Here is a 15,984-nt window from a genome sequence, read left to right as displayed (position 1 = left end):
AGTAAATCCTGGGTGAAGACATGAAAAAAATTTGTCTACAGTCATGAGAATAACCTGTTGTGATGCTTGAAATGGGCATTCGAAAGTCTTAGCTTCACAAAAGCAGTGGAATATACTGTAGATACGTGTGGAAAACAAGTTAAAATGAAATTTTGTGAAATTGCTTTTTGAGCATAAATGTTATCTGTCATTCTATTTTCACCAAATGTCTCAAATGTAAAATAAAAGAAGCTAAATATTGACTTAACATTACATTTCAAACTTCATGAGATGTGTGTAGCCCTAAATGAGAAATTAGCTTTTTTTCTCCAAACAAAATATCAACTAAACAGACAAAAAACACAACATTTACAATATTTAACCTATATAATGTACCCTCCATGTGTTGTCACTGTGCTGCTGTTTGAGAGGTAAAAAAAAAAAAAAAATGGTTTGAGAGCTCAGCAGGTCTGTATACAGAGCTGGAGCTGTGGCCCTGCTGTCTGAGCAGGCTGAAGTCTCAACTATCTTCTTTTTTCAATATCTTCCTCATCAAATGAGTCAGAACTTTCAGCCTCTGAAGCGCCTTCATCCTCCTCACTGCTTCTCTCTCTCTCCTAACGATTCTGCGGGTTCGAAGCGCTTCACAGCTGTTCTTTTGATTGACAGGTCGTCAGGGCGGCGTAAAATGACCAAAATATAAACAAAAACATATCGAGACGGTCGCGCGGCATTTGCTCCGACTTTGAGGATTAATGCAACCAAGTATCCACACATCTAATTAAAAATGTGGCGTTTCTAACAAGAAAACGGCTTGAAAGCATTCCTACTGCAGACAGGTACCTCTGCTGTGTGTGTGACTGCGGGGAGAGCGGAGGGCAGTACCAACGGGCATGTGGGGGAGAGAGGGGGGGGGGGGGGGGGGGGGGTTGTTACAAGTCATGTTACAAGTCATGTTGTAACATATTATATTATTACTTTTTAATAGGTATTGCTTTGCATTTAAATTAATGTGGGATTATTTTTTGTATTAAGAAATAATAGTACCAACTAGTTATAAAAATAGTTAAAGTTACACTTTTTTTCTTTCCCATTTGTGGCGCTGGCGCCCCCTGGATGGACGGCGCCCTTAGCATTTGCCTATACGGCCTATGCCACGGGCCGGCCCTGCTACATCTTCACAGAAGAGTTGTTCATCAAAAGTCTTAAGACTAAGTGCACTCCTCACACATGCTATGGGGCAGTGATCACTGCTACCCAGCACAAAAACTCCAGTACCAGCTATCTTATCAACTCTATTAGAGAAAATAAGATCAATTAAGGTTGATTTTGATTGGTCCTTCGTATTGGATCTTGTAGGTTCAGTGATAAATTGAGTTAGATTAAAGTTAAGAAATACATCTCTCATATATTCTGAGGTGCCGCTCAGTCAGTTCACATTAAAATCACCCACAACAATCATTTCCAAATTTACATACGTTGAGATATGTTCTGCCAATGTATCTAAAGAAGTAACACTGGCAGATGGGGGTCTGTAAACACCAATCACCACCAATGAAGAAGACCCCAGGTGAACCTGCAGGGAAATAAACTCAAAACACTGTTCACAAATAATACTTAAAGGGATAGTTCACCCTAGAATGATATTTCGCTCATTATCTACTCACCCTCATGTTGACTAAGGGCTGGAAGAATTATCAGAGTCCACCGTCCCTTCTCTGAGTTACAGGGGGTCTCGGCGTAGCAGTGAATTTCAATGCAACGGTTGCAAAGGGACACCGGAGCTCTTCGTAAAAAAACACACACAAAAAAACATCCAAATACCTCCATGATGCTCGTATGTAATGTCCGTCTTGTGCTGAAGCCCCAAATTGCGTAATTGTCCGGAAAAAAATTAAATAAGTCTATATTTTAAGCTTGTTTGTAGCGGAAGCTTCTCGTCTTCTTCTTCTTCTCCTATTCCTGGTCCGTCCAAATATCGCGTGATTCGCAGTAACCGCAATGACGCCGGCGCAAATCACGCGATATTTGGACGGACCAGGAATAGGAGAAGAAGAAGAAGACGAGAAGCTTCCGCTACAAACAAGCTTAAAATATAGACTTATTTAATTTTTTTTCCGGACAATTACGCAATTTGGGGCTTCAGCACAAGACGGACATTACATACGAGCATCATGGAGGTATTTGGATGTTTTTTTGTGTGTGTTTTTTTACGAAGAGCTCTGGTGTCCCTTTGCAACCGTTGCATTGAAATGCACTGCTACGCCGAGACCCCCTGTAACTAAGAGAAGGGACGGTGGACTCTGGAAATTCTTCCAGCCCTTAGTCAACATGAGGGTGAGTAGATAATGAGCGAAATATCATTCTAGGGTGAACTATCCCTTTAAGATAAATATTCTCCAAGGCAAAAAGTGTAGGAAAACAATAAGATTTCAGCAGTCTGTTAGCTGTCTGTACTCACTTTTCTCACCTGAGCATGCAACAAACACACAGCATAGCTGGACTTGACGAGCCGAGCGCTCACTCTGACACGGTTTCTCTGAACCAAAGCACATATACTTTTTAGACCTGCTTATTAACTTCTGAACTTTAACTTAACATTTTAACTTTTAACCCTTAAAGACAGTACATTTAGTCTTGACCAAATATCAGAAAGCTGCTGTGATAAACCCTGAGAACTAGGACCGTCTCTCCTGAACTTAATTATTCAGTTGTTTGTTCTACACTGTGAACTTTATTGCTGTCATGTCAGTGACAGTGGTAGATATGGATCAGCTGCAGCCATCAATCAACACTCTGAAACTTATATTCAGGAAGTGATGAAATCAAATATTCACAGTTCACATAACTCACTGAAACATAAAGACGGACTGAAGAACTTGAAGATCTGATCATCACTAAAGTGTCTGAAGTGTAGAGAGCTCAAACAAATGTTCATACTGACATTTAAGGTGGACTGATTGATTTCCAAATGTCAGTCATGTATTTGGTAACACTCAAGAAAATCATAACTTAACATGAGTATTGATCAGTGATCGATGTGAATAAAAACATGTTTGTGTTTGCAGAGGTCAGAACCACAGACTAAGAGCAGAGTCTCCAGGATCCATCTGTCTGTCCATGAGGAGTGACCGGTCCAAAGAGCTTCCTCCAGAATTCAGTTCTGGACCTGGACCTGGACCTGGACCTGGACCTGGACCTGGACCTGGACCTTCAGAGTCCCGGTAAGAGACGGTTTCTACTGTAAACTGAGCTGAAGATGATTCAGTCATTAGACTCATGTGAAGGAAACAGAGAGAAACCAGGAACCAGATCCATCAGACTCTGAAGGTTCACAACAAACCTCAGAGACAGAAACATGCGCACACACTCTGTCCATCAGACTGATGAAGCACAGCGTCCTCATGTTCCTGTGTCATCAGCCTCAGTCAGTGTGAACGTTGCTGCACCAACACTTTAATGATCCACACGTCTGAGCCTTTAAACTGAAGTCACAGTAGAGATTAAAGCAGCTGATACACACAGACTTTTATTTTGAAAAGTCAGGAACCAGACAGGAGTGATCAGTGTTTCCTGTTTCCTGTCTGTGACTGTCTCAGCTTCTCCACAACATGTAGTGAAGCTCAGGTGGAGCTGCTGAAGCTTCTGTTGTCAGCTTCAGTCTCCTCACACTGGATCAGAGCTCCAACACAGGTTGATTAGAGCCACACAGCAGCGTCTGGATCGGAGCTCATTAGTTAAAGAGCTGATAGGACTCAGTCCAGAACCAACATCAAACACATGATCAGTGTCTGAAAGAGGAAAACACCACCAACAGCTTCTCAATCATTTCACCATGAGGTGAAAGTAAGTCGGTGCGGTCCGGTACTGCGTACTACTTAAAGATTCAGAGGTGGTACTCAGTACCAGGAAGATCATGAGAGATAAAAAAGACAACAAGTAGAAAATGTAATAAATCTAATTTCACATGAATTCCCTGTGGTTTGAAATGATTTCTGTGAAATCGTCTCTGTAATTAACGCTAACACACAGTGTTAGGAGATCCCGACCCGATCAAAGACAGAGACATCTACATCCACACCACCTGCAAGCAACTGCAGTGTCACAGCTCGCCCGCTCCCACGGAACGCGTGCAGCTCACTCACTGCTGCTGATTGAAGGCTGTCACGAGAACTGATAAGAACCTTTTCTTTCGGTACCGTGAAACTTTTCCCTCAGCACGTTGTGTCGTTACACGCGGGCCAGAGCACGCGCTGGGTCTCGGTGCGGCTACAGTCGAGCTCGCGGCCCGTTTATGTGAACGCGGCTCCAGCTGCTCGGTGTGCGCCACAGCGGTGGTGCAAGTTTAGACCATAATACATCCATGATGGTTTGGCGCAGAGAAAAAACAAACGTGTGTAAACATGAAAACAGCTGAAAAATGAAACAATGAGTCAGTTTTGCACCAGTCTGTGGAAACAGCCTAAAAGGGAATGAATGAGAACAACAGTTGTATCATTGAACTACTGGAAGATAAAAGTAATGACTACATGACTTTCCGTTTGTGTTGAGGCATATTTACCATTTTAACTCTGTTTTTACTTCATTGTTAAACCACAGTGGATCTTAAATACAAGTTTGATGTGAAACAGTTAATTTATTTATTAATTAAATAAATTAGCCTAATTTAGAAGCACATGTTTTTTTTTCTTCTTCTTAAATCGTGTTATTGAATAAGTATCGAGAATTGTGGAAATTTACTAGTATTGGTATTGGTATTGGTATATAAGAAAGCTCCAGCCTTGATGGCGAGACCGCAGGAATTGGCTGGGATATGTTCTTTTTCGTTATCAATACCTGACATTGTCCTGGGCCAGTGGTTAGAATGGTGGGGCCAGTGATCTTCAAAATTCCCTTATTGTCTACAGCTGACTCGTGTACCACACGTTTAACGTTTGATTAAAATTAATCAATTAATTAAATTAAAATCAGTAATAATAATAATAACGCAGAGAAAAATAACTTTTGGTAATAGTACCGGAAATAATTTAAAACTACTTTCACCCCTGCATTTCACACATTTGGAGTAAAAACCAGACGAGACGACGCAGAACTGAAGAGACTCAAACTAACAGGGAGTTTGTTTTAGAGTCCAGATTTAATAATTGTCTGTACTGGCTGTGTTCATAGTTTCATCATTAAGCCTTCAGGTGGATGAGACTCTTTGTAATTCAACAGTTTAACCTTACAATATTTCCACAACACGCAGAATATCAGTGTCCGCTAATACAGCTGTTACAGAACCAGACATTTTAATTAAACACGAATGCCCCAGACACAGTTGCAGATGTTGGATTTGGTAGAAGAAGAAAAAAGTCACAAGCATGTTTGTTTTTTTCCAAACAATTTAATAATATGATTATGAGTTTAAGTGATCATTTAGCATACTGACACTGAACAAACACACACTGACGACGGTGAGGAGGAGGAGGAGGAGGAGGAGGAGGAGGAGGAGGAGGAGGACTTCCACGGTTCTTCCTCCGGCCCCGGTGGAAGACGGGGAGCAGCTGCACCGTCAGGCCACACACACGACACACACCGACCATGGAGGAGTCTGGAGAAGTCTCGCTTTACATTTTACCACCGTGGCATTAATTAGGCCGTAAAAATATATTAATGTGGACGTTGTGAACGGAGCAACAGGTGTTGGACATCAGCCGCGTTGAGACACTGTTGACACACACATACAGCATAAATGACTTATCAAGCTAAAATTACTGATAAATATGAGTTTTACAGGAGCAGTAATGTAAAACGTCAGTAGATGCAGTCATTACGAGGCGATCTCACCAATTAAAACTTTACGTTTAAGAATACGAGTTGACAAGAGACTAGAAAAAAAGACAGTCTGACTATCTTTTTCAATTCTATGACTGTCATTATGACTGTCATAATAAAAACAATTTGTAATTTTGAAAAAAGTTACAAAGGATTATTGAATCTGCAACCCACTGAAAATGGCACCCCCCCCTTTGGGTCCTGAGCCACCAGTTGAGAACCACTGGTGTAAAAACATATCAATCAACGGTAAAAAAAAAAAAGAAGAAAAAAAAAATCACTACTGGTGAACAAGTAAATGTGACACCCGAAAAGCCAGTCACTTTACTGACCCTCTGATGGCTTATTTATGAGGGCCTTCTTAAGCTTGACCTCCTCCTACTGGTAGTTCTCCATCGTCGTACACCGCCTCACGTACTGTAGGTTGCAAACAAAACAGAGAAAATGGGCTCAGATTTTTTCCAAGCATATTTTATTACACTAATACTATGTCAATTCAGTTATCTGTAAAATGACATTCCTATAGGCCTAATGGTCTAAGTGTATAATCAAGATGCTAAAGAAAAATCCCACTCCATAATGACTAGGATACAGGTCGATTTGAAATTATAGACAGCAATGGAGAAACCAATACAATAAAAACTATTTTGTAAGTCCAGGCTGAAAACCTTCCTGTATGACAGAGCTCTCCCCACCTCCCACCCCCATGCCGGTAAAAAAAAAAAAATTACTCCGGTATTATTTTATGGTAGGCGTAAATAAATTACTCACCGGCTTCATTTGGTCACCATGGGCACCTACGACCAGCCATCAGAAGTCCACCATGAACCTAGATGGAATTAACACACGTTTAAAACTTTGGCAAACTTAAAAACTCTTTTCTCTTTTTCTTTTCTCTGCTCGATCCGATCGCTGTCTGCCCTAGTGCCGTGTCTGCGTGTTGCTAGGTTACCAACGACCTTAAAATCAATGACATTTAATCTGATCTACTCAAACAACAATAGGACAAAAACGACAGTGAAACTTCATGATTTAATAACATTAACCTCGCTGTTATGTTATACAGATAGTGTGTTGAGAGTGTTCAATTCAGTTAAGTTAGAAACGACTGATTTTCAGCAGCGTTTTCTTTGTTGGCAGTGAATGCGTGTTAACGATTGTGAAGCAAACGGCTAACTTAACTCATTGAGTGCCGCGCTCCTTTCCAAAGTTTTAGTCAAGTGTACTGGCAATTTAGACCATTTTTGACGATTTCTGTAGAGCCACAGTGTATTCTATATTATTGCCACCAACACATACTGTGGCTCAATTGAAAGGTTTAACTTTATCCTTCAAATGACCACAAACCGTTTGTTTCTACGTGCCTCCGTTCCTGAGAAAAGTCAAGCTAAACATGGCTGGGTTTCACCAAAATCCCTCCTTTTTTTCTAGAAAAGGAGATAGAGCGTCTTTTATGAAAGGTTCTCTGTTTGTGTCTGTCGCTCTTCTCACACTCACATTTCTGGATCAAAGGGCTCGTGTAAGATAAATATATACAACAATTGTTGTTCTATTCACAAAACCACCATCGGGGGCGGGGGGGGCGCCACTAAACAACAATAACACAGACGCACCGTGCCGTGTCACAGCCTCTCCCCGCGGAACGTGAGGGTCTGTCGGCCACCGCGGCTCGGGAAGACCGGTCCCGCCGGTGGTCGCGGTCCTTCTGTGGTACGGGTCGGTGATGCCGGTCTGCTTTGGCCCAGAGACCATCAGATTTTACCGCGGGGGGACTTTGGGGAGGACACGGTGTTGCTCCAGCTGAAGACCGGGCGGACTGTCGGCTGAGAGCTTCCTGTTTCTGCTCCGAGCAGCTGGAGCAGCTGGAGCCTCGCGGGTGAGAGCAGAGCAGCTGCTGCATCTGCATGCAGAACTCGTTTGCAGAAGCTGAGTTATGATAAAAACTTCCAGATCATGAGCTGTCATGTGACTTTGATCGTCATCTATTTCAGTTCTCCTCGTCGTAGAGTCCCCAAATTTACATATAATGTGTATTAAAGTGTCTATTTTCATAATTTAAAAAAAAAGCAAAAAACATTAAATTACGTTTTTGGCACTCAACGCATGGGAACGAAAAACAAGAAATTACGTGGTTGGCACTCAATGAGTTAATGATTGACACAGAGCAAGATGAGTCTTTCCTGACAGTTTAGGGCAGGGGTAGGCAACTATATTTGTCGAAGGGCCAGAATTTTTCTCAACAGACACCCCGAGGGCCGGACATTCAAATAGGCCTAGATTGAAATTAAATTCACCTTTTTACTTAATAATTTGGTTGTTTATATTTTATATTTTTATTTCTCTTGTGCACATCATTTTTTATTTATACACATCTTTGGTGTTTTGTTTTGTATGATATAAAATTAAAAATCTTGACATAGCCCATCATATCATCATTTACACTGCTGGCTTGTATCCTGAGACATGCCCTGTGATTTTCAGTTTAAATAAGAAAGGAGGCTGACCATCAGGTCTGTTCTCATGATACAAGTCATTGGTCCTGACACGTGTGTTTCTCTTCTATAACACACATTCTACATCTCAGAGGCGACGTCTTTCACGGGCTTCCTTCACCTTTCAAACGAGGCAGAGCTCAGTGGGAAACTTTAGGAGAGACACAGGCCGAAGGCACCGGGACACAACACCGGGGGAGAAGCAGGTCCGTGCAACCGCGTGCAGCTGTGCGCCGCGGACGTGCACGGAAAAAAAACCGCGTTGCATCAAATGCGCGCCGCTACAGCTTTTGAGTTGAGAGCGTCTCCATCTGAACGGCCCCCCATGCATGATGCACACACGAAGCACACACCTTCGTGTCTGCAACAGGCAGGGAAAACCATGCAGTCCAGCCGGCTCCCCAACGGCTGCGGCCGGCTGCAAGGCGGTTTCCTTAGCCCAGTGCTGGGGCTCACAGGCACACACAAACAATGCGCTGGGACCATAGGCTGAGACACGTGTTTCCGTGTCCCAGCGCATTGACTTACAGGCGCCGTAGGCACAGAGACCGAGAAATACAGTACTTAAACTATTAGAACTCAGTCGCGGGCCACATTGGAAGGTCCGGCGGGCCACATTCGGCCCGCGGGCCGCCTGTTGCCGACCCCTGGTTTAGGGAATTTGTCACGGTGTTGGTTATGTTGGCTGGTTATGGCGTTTGCTATATGGCCACAGTAGCATGTGTTAGTGAATGAATGAAGTGCAAGATGAACAGATTCACCGCCCCTATCTGAGAGCCCTATCTTGTTAGCTAGGTATAGTAAACTTCAAACCATAGCTTCAAACTTTTTTTCTCGGCTAATACAAATGTTAACAGTGAATCTCATATGTTAATGAAAAATGTATAATAGTATACTGACCTTTTTTGTTGAGTTCACAAACTATTATGAAGGAAAACTCCAGTCCTATGTCCAGCGTCTTCACGGGCAGAAGAATACAGCAGTCCGACAGCAGTGACCGTTAATTTCCCCACAATCCTTTGCACTTTAACTGTCTTTGGTAATTTTAAAAAAAATGAGACCCATTTAATATAATTTTGAGATCTCCTCCTTTGATCAGAGTGAGACACAGATGAGCAGTAGATCCTGAGGTCACCATGAGAAAACTGAGACATATTTGAGAAGAAGGATGAGATCTTGGGAGTCTCATAGCTGAGTTTTCTTTGAGATCATTCTTTGATTGACATGGTCTCATGTTTAGGAGATTAGACGTATTTAATATAATTTAGAGATCTCTTCGTCTGATCAGAGTGAGACACAGATGAGCTATTTTCTTCTGAGGTCACTATGAGAAAACTGAGACATATTTGAGAAGAATGATGAGATCTTGGGAGTCTTGGCTGAGTTTTCTTTGAGATCTATATTATGCTTAATTCTCCTGAGTTTAAGTTGAGAAGCAGGAGAAAAAGCCTTTAGTCTCACCTTTGTATCAAATATAGCTAATTTGAGTCTAGGAGAAATGAAAGAGTCAACAATGAGATCTCTTCTTGGAGTTTGCTTTCCTATGCAGCCGCAGCTGGTCGTGGAGTTTCATGTCTGATATAGTGTAACGTTAATAGTGAGCAGCCCCGAGTGATACGTAAACACAGGAAGTCACATGTGTCTAACCAGGTCTAACCATCCAGTGCTAATGGCTAGGCTACTGTTAGCTCTGTGAGTTCATCCAGTGCTAACGGCTAGGCTACTGTTAGCTCTGTGAGTTCATCCAGTGCTAACGGCTAGGCTACTGTTAGCTCTGTGAGTTCATCCAGTGCTAACGGCTAGGCTACTGTTAGCTCTGTGAGTTCATCCAGTGCTAACGGCTAGGCTACTGTTAGCTCTGTGAGTTCTCAACGGTCCGGACCCGGTTGAACTCCGGACTGGCGTGGCTCGACTCGGCCCGGTCGCGGATTTATTTTGGCCCTGAACCAGCGCATCAAGTGCCGCTGGTCCGGCCGCCAGTCCGGCTCGTTGAGAACTGTAATCTGTAACGATCGCTTCCTCTGCGTCTCCAGTAGCAGTAGGCTAACAACAGTTTATTATAAAACTCATCAGTCATCACTGAGTCCGTTTACGGTTTGTTTGTGTTGTTCCTGTTTCACTCGCTTTCCTGTTCTGTTTACCGTTGTCATGCCAATGCATGCAGCGGGGAGGGAGGGGGGCACGTGGAGGTGCGGCAGGAGGGAGAGGTGGGTGAGACTTGTGAGGGAGGTGGAGCTGTTGATTTTCAAATGTTTGTGCTGTGCTGTGTGAAATGCCAGAAAGGTAAGAATTGCTTTAACACACCTTATGTGTAAATTTGGGGACTCTACGATGAGCAGAAATGAAATAGATGACGATCAAAGTCACATGACAGCTCAGGATCTGGAAGTTTTTATCATAACTCCGCTTTTGCAAACCGAGTTCTGCATGTGGATGCAGCGCAGCCGCTCCGCTCTCACTGGCGAGGCTCCAGCAGCTCGGAGCCGAACAGGAAGCTCTCAGTCGACAGTCCCACCCGGTCTTCATCTGGAGCAACACCGTGTCCTCCCCAAGGTAAAATGTGATGATCCCTCGGTCAAAGCAGACCGGTAAACCACGACCCGTACCACAGAAGAACCGCGACCACCGGCGGGACCGGTCTTCCCGAGCCGCTGTGGCCGACTGACCCTCACGTTCCGCGGCGAGAGGCTGTGACACGGCACGGTGCGTCTGTGTTATTGTTGTTTAGTGGCGCCCCCCCCCCGCCACCGATGGTGGTTTTGTGAATAGAACAACAATTGTTGTATATATTTATCTTACACGAGCCCTTTGATCCAGAAATGCGAGTGTCAGAAGAGCGACAGACACAAACAGAGCAGCTTTCATAAAAGACGCTCTATCTCCTTTTCTAGAAAAAAAGGAGGGATTTTGGTGAAACCCAGCCATGTTTAGCTTGACTTTTCTCAGGAACGGAGGCACGTAGAGACAAACGGTTTGTGGCCATTTGAAGCATAAAGTTTCACCTTTCAAATGACCCATAGTATGTGTTGGTGGCAATAATATAGAATACACTGTGGCTCTACAAAAATCGTCAAAAATGGTCTAAATTGCCGGTACACTTGACTTTGGAAAAGAGCGTGGCACTCAATGAGTTAACTGCGTTCCGGAGGCAGTGTATAACTTTGGGGACAGCTCTCCATTCCGACTGTTCCGAAACCCCCCCCCCCTCCAAAAAAATGCTGTTCCAACCCCCCCCCCTCCGCCCGCAGCTATCCGGTGCTGAACCAGGTGACGTTGTTTCTATCTATCTATCTGCGTTGTGGCTTGTCAGTGAAACGCACGCTGCTCAGGGACTGGGCAGATCTGTCCCACTTGCTTTCTCTCCCACTCCCTTGTGGGAGATCTCCACAGAGTAAAAGAAATACACATTTTTTCTCTCCCCCGCTCCACTCGAGGACAGTAGGTGGCGATGCTATGTTGTTGTGATTACCTGACTGAGGAAATTATGTGCTGTGTATATGCAAGAGAAGAAGAAGGTTGTTGATGAAACATGCGTGCTCAGTAAAGAAGGTTGAGACTACTCCTGTTTATTGCTTTATTCCTGAGTGTTTAGTGAAACAACACGACAGCATGGTTAGGTCCTTATTTTCTCTCCATCGAACGGTGCGTCTTCATGTTTACGAGCTCAAGCGTAGGTCTACCTACAGTGTGGGCTGAGATCAAAATAACGTAGAGCAGTGTGCACCTTATCTCTCATGTCGCTCACTTAGTTTCATACTAGGACAGGTGTGTCAGGGCCAGCAGATCGTCACGGGCCGCTTGTGGCCCATGGGCCGCCTATTGGGGTTGGCTGATATAGAGTGAGCAGGCTTTGCTTCAGGGTCCCGTCCATCCTGTCAGAGTGATGAGGATCATTGTTTCCTGTCAAACTCAGTCAGAGAAGACGAGCTGAAGCTCAGATGTTCATCACATCACCACGTCCTGTCATCAGATGCATCAGCTGTGTTTTTACTGCAGCTTTCATCTGATTTGATTCTGACACATTTTATATTTTCTCTCTTCACAGACTTCTTGGTTGTTGGCTCTCAGAGAGTCACTGTGAAGTCGTGGCCTCAGCTCTGAAGTCCAACCCCTCCCACCTGACAGAACTGGACCTGAGTGACAACGACCTGAGTGATTCATTAGTGGAGGTTCTGTGTGCTGGACTGGAGAGTCCAAACTGTCGACTGGAGACTCTGAGGTGAGTTCACTGACTGGACCTGTTGGACTTTTGTCTGTGTTCAGTTCAAATGTGTGAAGTTCAGTTTGAAGCAGCGACTGATTGTGACTCCATGTTACTGCAGCTGGTAGAAGGTGAAGGGTCAGAGGTCACTCAGAGGTCAGTGTGGTGGTGATGATGATGATGATGATGATGATGATGATGATGATGATGATGATGATGATGATGATGATGATGATGATGATGATGATGATGATGATGATGATGATGATGATGATGATGATGATGACCTTTAACCTTTGATCCAGTTGAGTCCTGAATCAGAGAGTTGTAGTCAGTGTTTAGTCCAACAGGTATTGATCAGATATTGATTGTATATTGACAGACTGATCTGAGGTCAGCAGCAGCTGATGAATCTGTGCTGACGTGTGGATGATGTGTAGAAGGCCACATGATGAAGATCCACAACTAGGCATGGGCCGCTCTGAGATCCTGACGGTGTGAGAACCTTGAGCACAAACATCAGGGTTTCACGGTGTTGCGGTGTTGCAGTTACAGCTCTAGAAATGTGTAGTTTTGAAATGAAAACACTTTTATTTTATTTTTCACAACATAACAACATATAGAACATTTGGATCATTAGTAAAGGTGAATCTGTCACGACTCTGCTAGGAACCCAGAGACAGACACCAACTGAAAAAATGAAATGTTTATTTGAGGTTAGGGAAGTGAGGGAAAGGGGGGCGATGGGTTGGAGCGTGGATCCAGGGGGGGGACAGCTGAAGGGGGGCTTGAGGTGATGGCTGGGGTGGCAGGCGGACGGGAGGACTGGAAGACGGGCTGGCAGGCAGGCAGGCAGGCAGGCAGGCAGGCAGGCAGGGCAGAGACCGCAGCAGGAAAAAACAAGTCAGCAACAAGAACAGACTGGCAAGCAGAGGTTCTGTGGCTTGGCTCGGCTAGAACTCGACTACAACAAACCATGTGGATTGAACGACGATTCGGCGGAGACTGATGGTCGAGGCAGGACTGAAGTGCAGACTGGGTGATGAGCTGATGGGAACCAGCTGGCTTGATTGCAGCAGCAGGGCAGGTGTGGAGTGGGAGGCAGGCAGGTCCAGGAGAGGAGACAGAGTGCAAGAGGGAGGGGGAACGAGACATATGCCCTATTCGCACGGGATTAGTATTACCTGAGGACGTCTGGTAATTTGTAAATTACCCCCCCACGTCTGTGTTTCTCGCGGTGCATTCGCACGGGATAAGTGAAGTCTGTATTTTTACTCGAATTTACTGACATTAAGGCTCCGATATGACGTCAAAGCTGTGCACGTCGTAACATCCGCTGCTGCTGCATGGACCGCGGAACGCATCTGGACAAGGGGGGGGCATAACTTCAAGTCAAGCGGTAGAGGGGTAGGCTGCCGGTTCTCACAGCCCGGACTTCTGCCAATAGTTTTTTTTTTTTTTTTTTTTGGGAGGGTGTGTGTGTGTGCGCGCCGAGCGGACCCGTCTAGAGAGACACGCGTCTATATGGGACAGGCTTTTATTTAATTTAGAACAAACCTTTATATGCTCAGCAAAGATGGAAAATATAGGCTATAGTCTAATATAATAAAATGGTTCTGTTGTTTGGCCACTGTTTAAAAGAGTCAGAATATAAGGAAAGAATCGTATCAGCACCAATTAAACTTCTAGGCTTCTTTTTTTTTTCTTCATCACAGGAGAAATAAGGCGTGCGCTGCGCTCACCTCGCTACTCTCTGCGGTGCCCTGGTTGTGATTTGTCTGCTCTGCTGCCTTGAATCCGCCTTTTATACGTGCGCGTTCACAGATTCACAGGCATGACGTATTGATAAACAATGCACTTGATAGACTCACGAATTCAAATCGAAATGCAGCAGTTATCGGCAGCAGTGAAGCTGTGTGTGGTGGTGACTTGGCTCTTAAAAACACAGATACAACAAAAAATGCCCCTCAATTACTGAGATGCAGATTCGCACGGGACTAGTTTTACCACGGGACGTCGGTCTTTGGTGAAATATAGTAGGTAATTTGCGGGGGAATTTTTACTTACTTTTTTACTGACATGGCGCATTCGCACGGGATTAAGATCACAGACGTCCTCCGCAATTATTACAAATTACCAGAGGTCCCCAGGTAAAACTAATCCCGTGCGAATAGGGCTATAGACATACAAACAGGTAGAGTGACAAAACAAAACAGACAAACATGCAACACAAACTGTCATGGCGCTGGCCTCGTGACAGAATCAACTTCAAATAAATAATAAATTAATTATTCCCAATTAAACTAAAATAACTGCAGTCATTCTAACCTTAGTTAGTTCCAACTTTTTGTGGCTTGTGATATTCAGAATACTTTATTGATCCCCAAGGGAGAAATTTCTTTTTGTTACAATAACAACTCCAACTAAATTAAAAGAGCAAGAAGTCTGGGGCGGTGCGTGTCGTAGTGGTTAAGGCGGCCGCTCCATGTAGAGGCTACAGTCCTCACCCCTCGCGTCCCCGGTTCGAATCCCGCGTCGGGCAGACCTTTCCTGCATGTCATTCCCCCTCTCTCTGCTTCCCCTTTCCTTTCTATCTCTACTATGGCTATCAAATAAAGGCATAAAAGCCAAAAATATATACAAAAAAAAAGAGCAATTAGTCAAGAAATATAAAAGAAAGACAGCGCCTGTGTGTGTGTTTTAATTAGGGGTTAAGCCGGTGCATATTCTCATTTGCCCAGGTCATAGTATTTCAAAGGAGATTAAATCGAAAGCAACTGGACTTAGTTATTTGTCTAGGAAGACGTTTCACCTCTCATCCAAGAGGCTTCATCAGTTCATGTACGCAATGAGTGTTGAAGCAGCAGCAGCTTCTCATGAATATTAATGAGCTGTTTTCTCTCTATGTGACTGTTTAACCTGCTTCCTGTTGCTTCAGCTGTTGGACTTTGATTTTCTAAACTTGTTCTTTCTGAAGCTTCTTCAGCTCTGAACAGATGATGAGACACTGAACGCTGTCAACAAGGAGCTTTGTCCTCAACTCACTGCTTTTATTCTTTATTCAGATTGGAGGACTGCAGATTGTCAGAGATCAGCTGTTCTTCTCTGGGCTCAGCTCTGAAGTCCAACCCCTCCCACCTGAGACACCTGGACCTGAGCGACAACGACCTTTATGATTCAGGAGTGAAGCATCTGAGTGGTTTTCTGGAGAGTCCAGACTGTAGACTGGAGACTCTGAGGTCAGACTCTGTTTTATTTCTGTGCTCAGATGAATGTGATGTGAAAGTTGTGTTGATACTGAGCTGCAGACATGAGGCTGATATTCTACTGATCCACACTGAGGCTGTAGGACAGGGTAGGCAGGCGCTCACAGACCAAGACCAGGGCTGTGGGGGGTCGGCACCTCAGACAGCTCATCACACAACAACCTCACAACAAACACATTTATGCACAATGGTTCACACAGATCCAAGTCTTAAACATGTGCAACACCTT

At 44.2% G+C, this 15,984-nt stretch overlaps 1 protein-coding gene across 1 annotated transcript in view; it reads left to right on the top strand.

The window, feature by feature from the left end:
* The window catches only part of LOC310987963 (NACHT, LRR and PYD domains-containing protein 14-like), a gene marked incomplete at its 3' end in the record, with an annotated part of 78,166 nt that overhangs the window by 55,434 nt on the left and 6,748 nt on the right, over positions 1–15,984 (top strand). The window contains exons 16-17 of the mRNA XM_083974432.1: positions 12,334–12,507; positions 15,555–15,720. Coding sequence (XP_083830558.1) covers positions 12,334–12,507; positions 15,555–15,720 — 340 coding nt within the window. The remainder of the gene's footprint in view (positions 1–12,333; positions 12,508–15,554; positions 15,721–15,984) is intronic.

Source organism: Trachurus trachurus, assembly GCF_905171665.1.
Source record: "Trachurus trachurus genome assembly, chromosome: 6".
NCBI classification, from domain to species: domain Eukaryota; kingdom Metazoa; phylum Chordata; class Actinopteri; order Carangiformes; family Carangidae; genus Trachurus; species Trachurus trachurus.
This window is presented reverse-complemented; position numbering and strand designations above follow the sequence as displayed.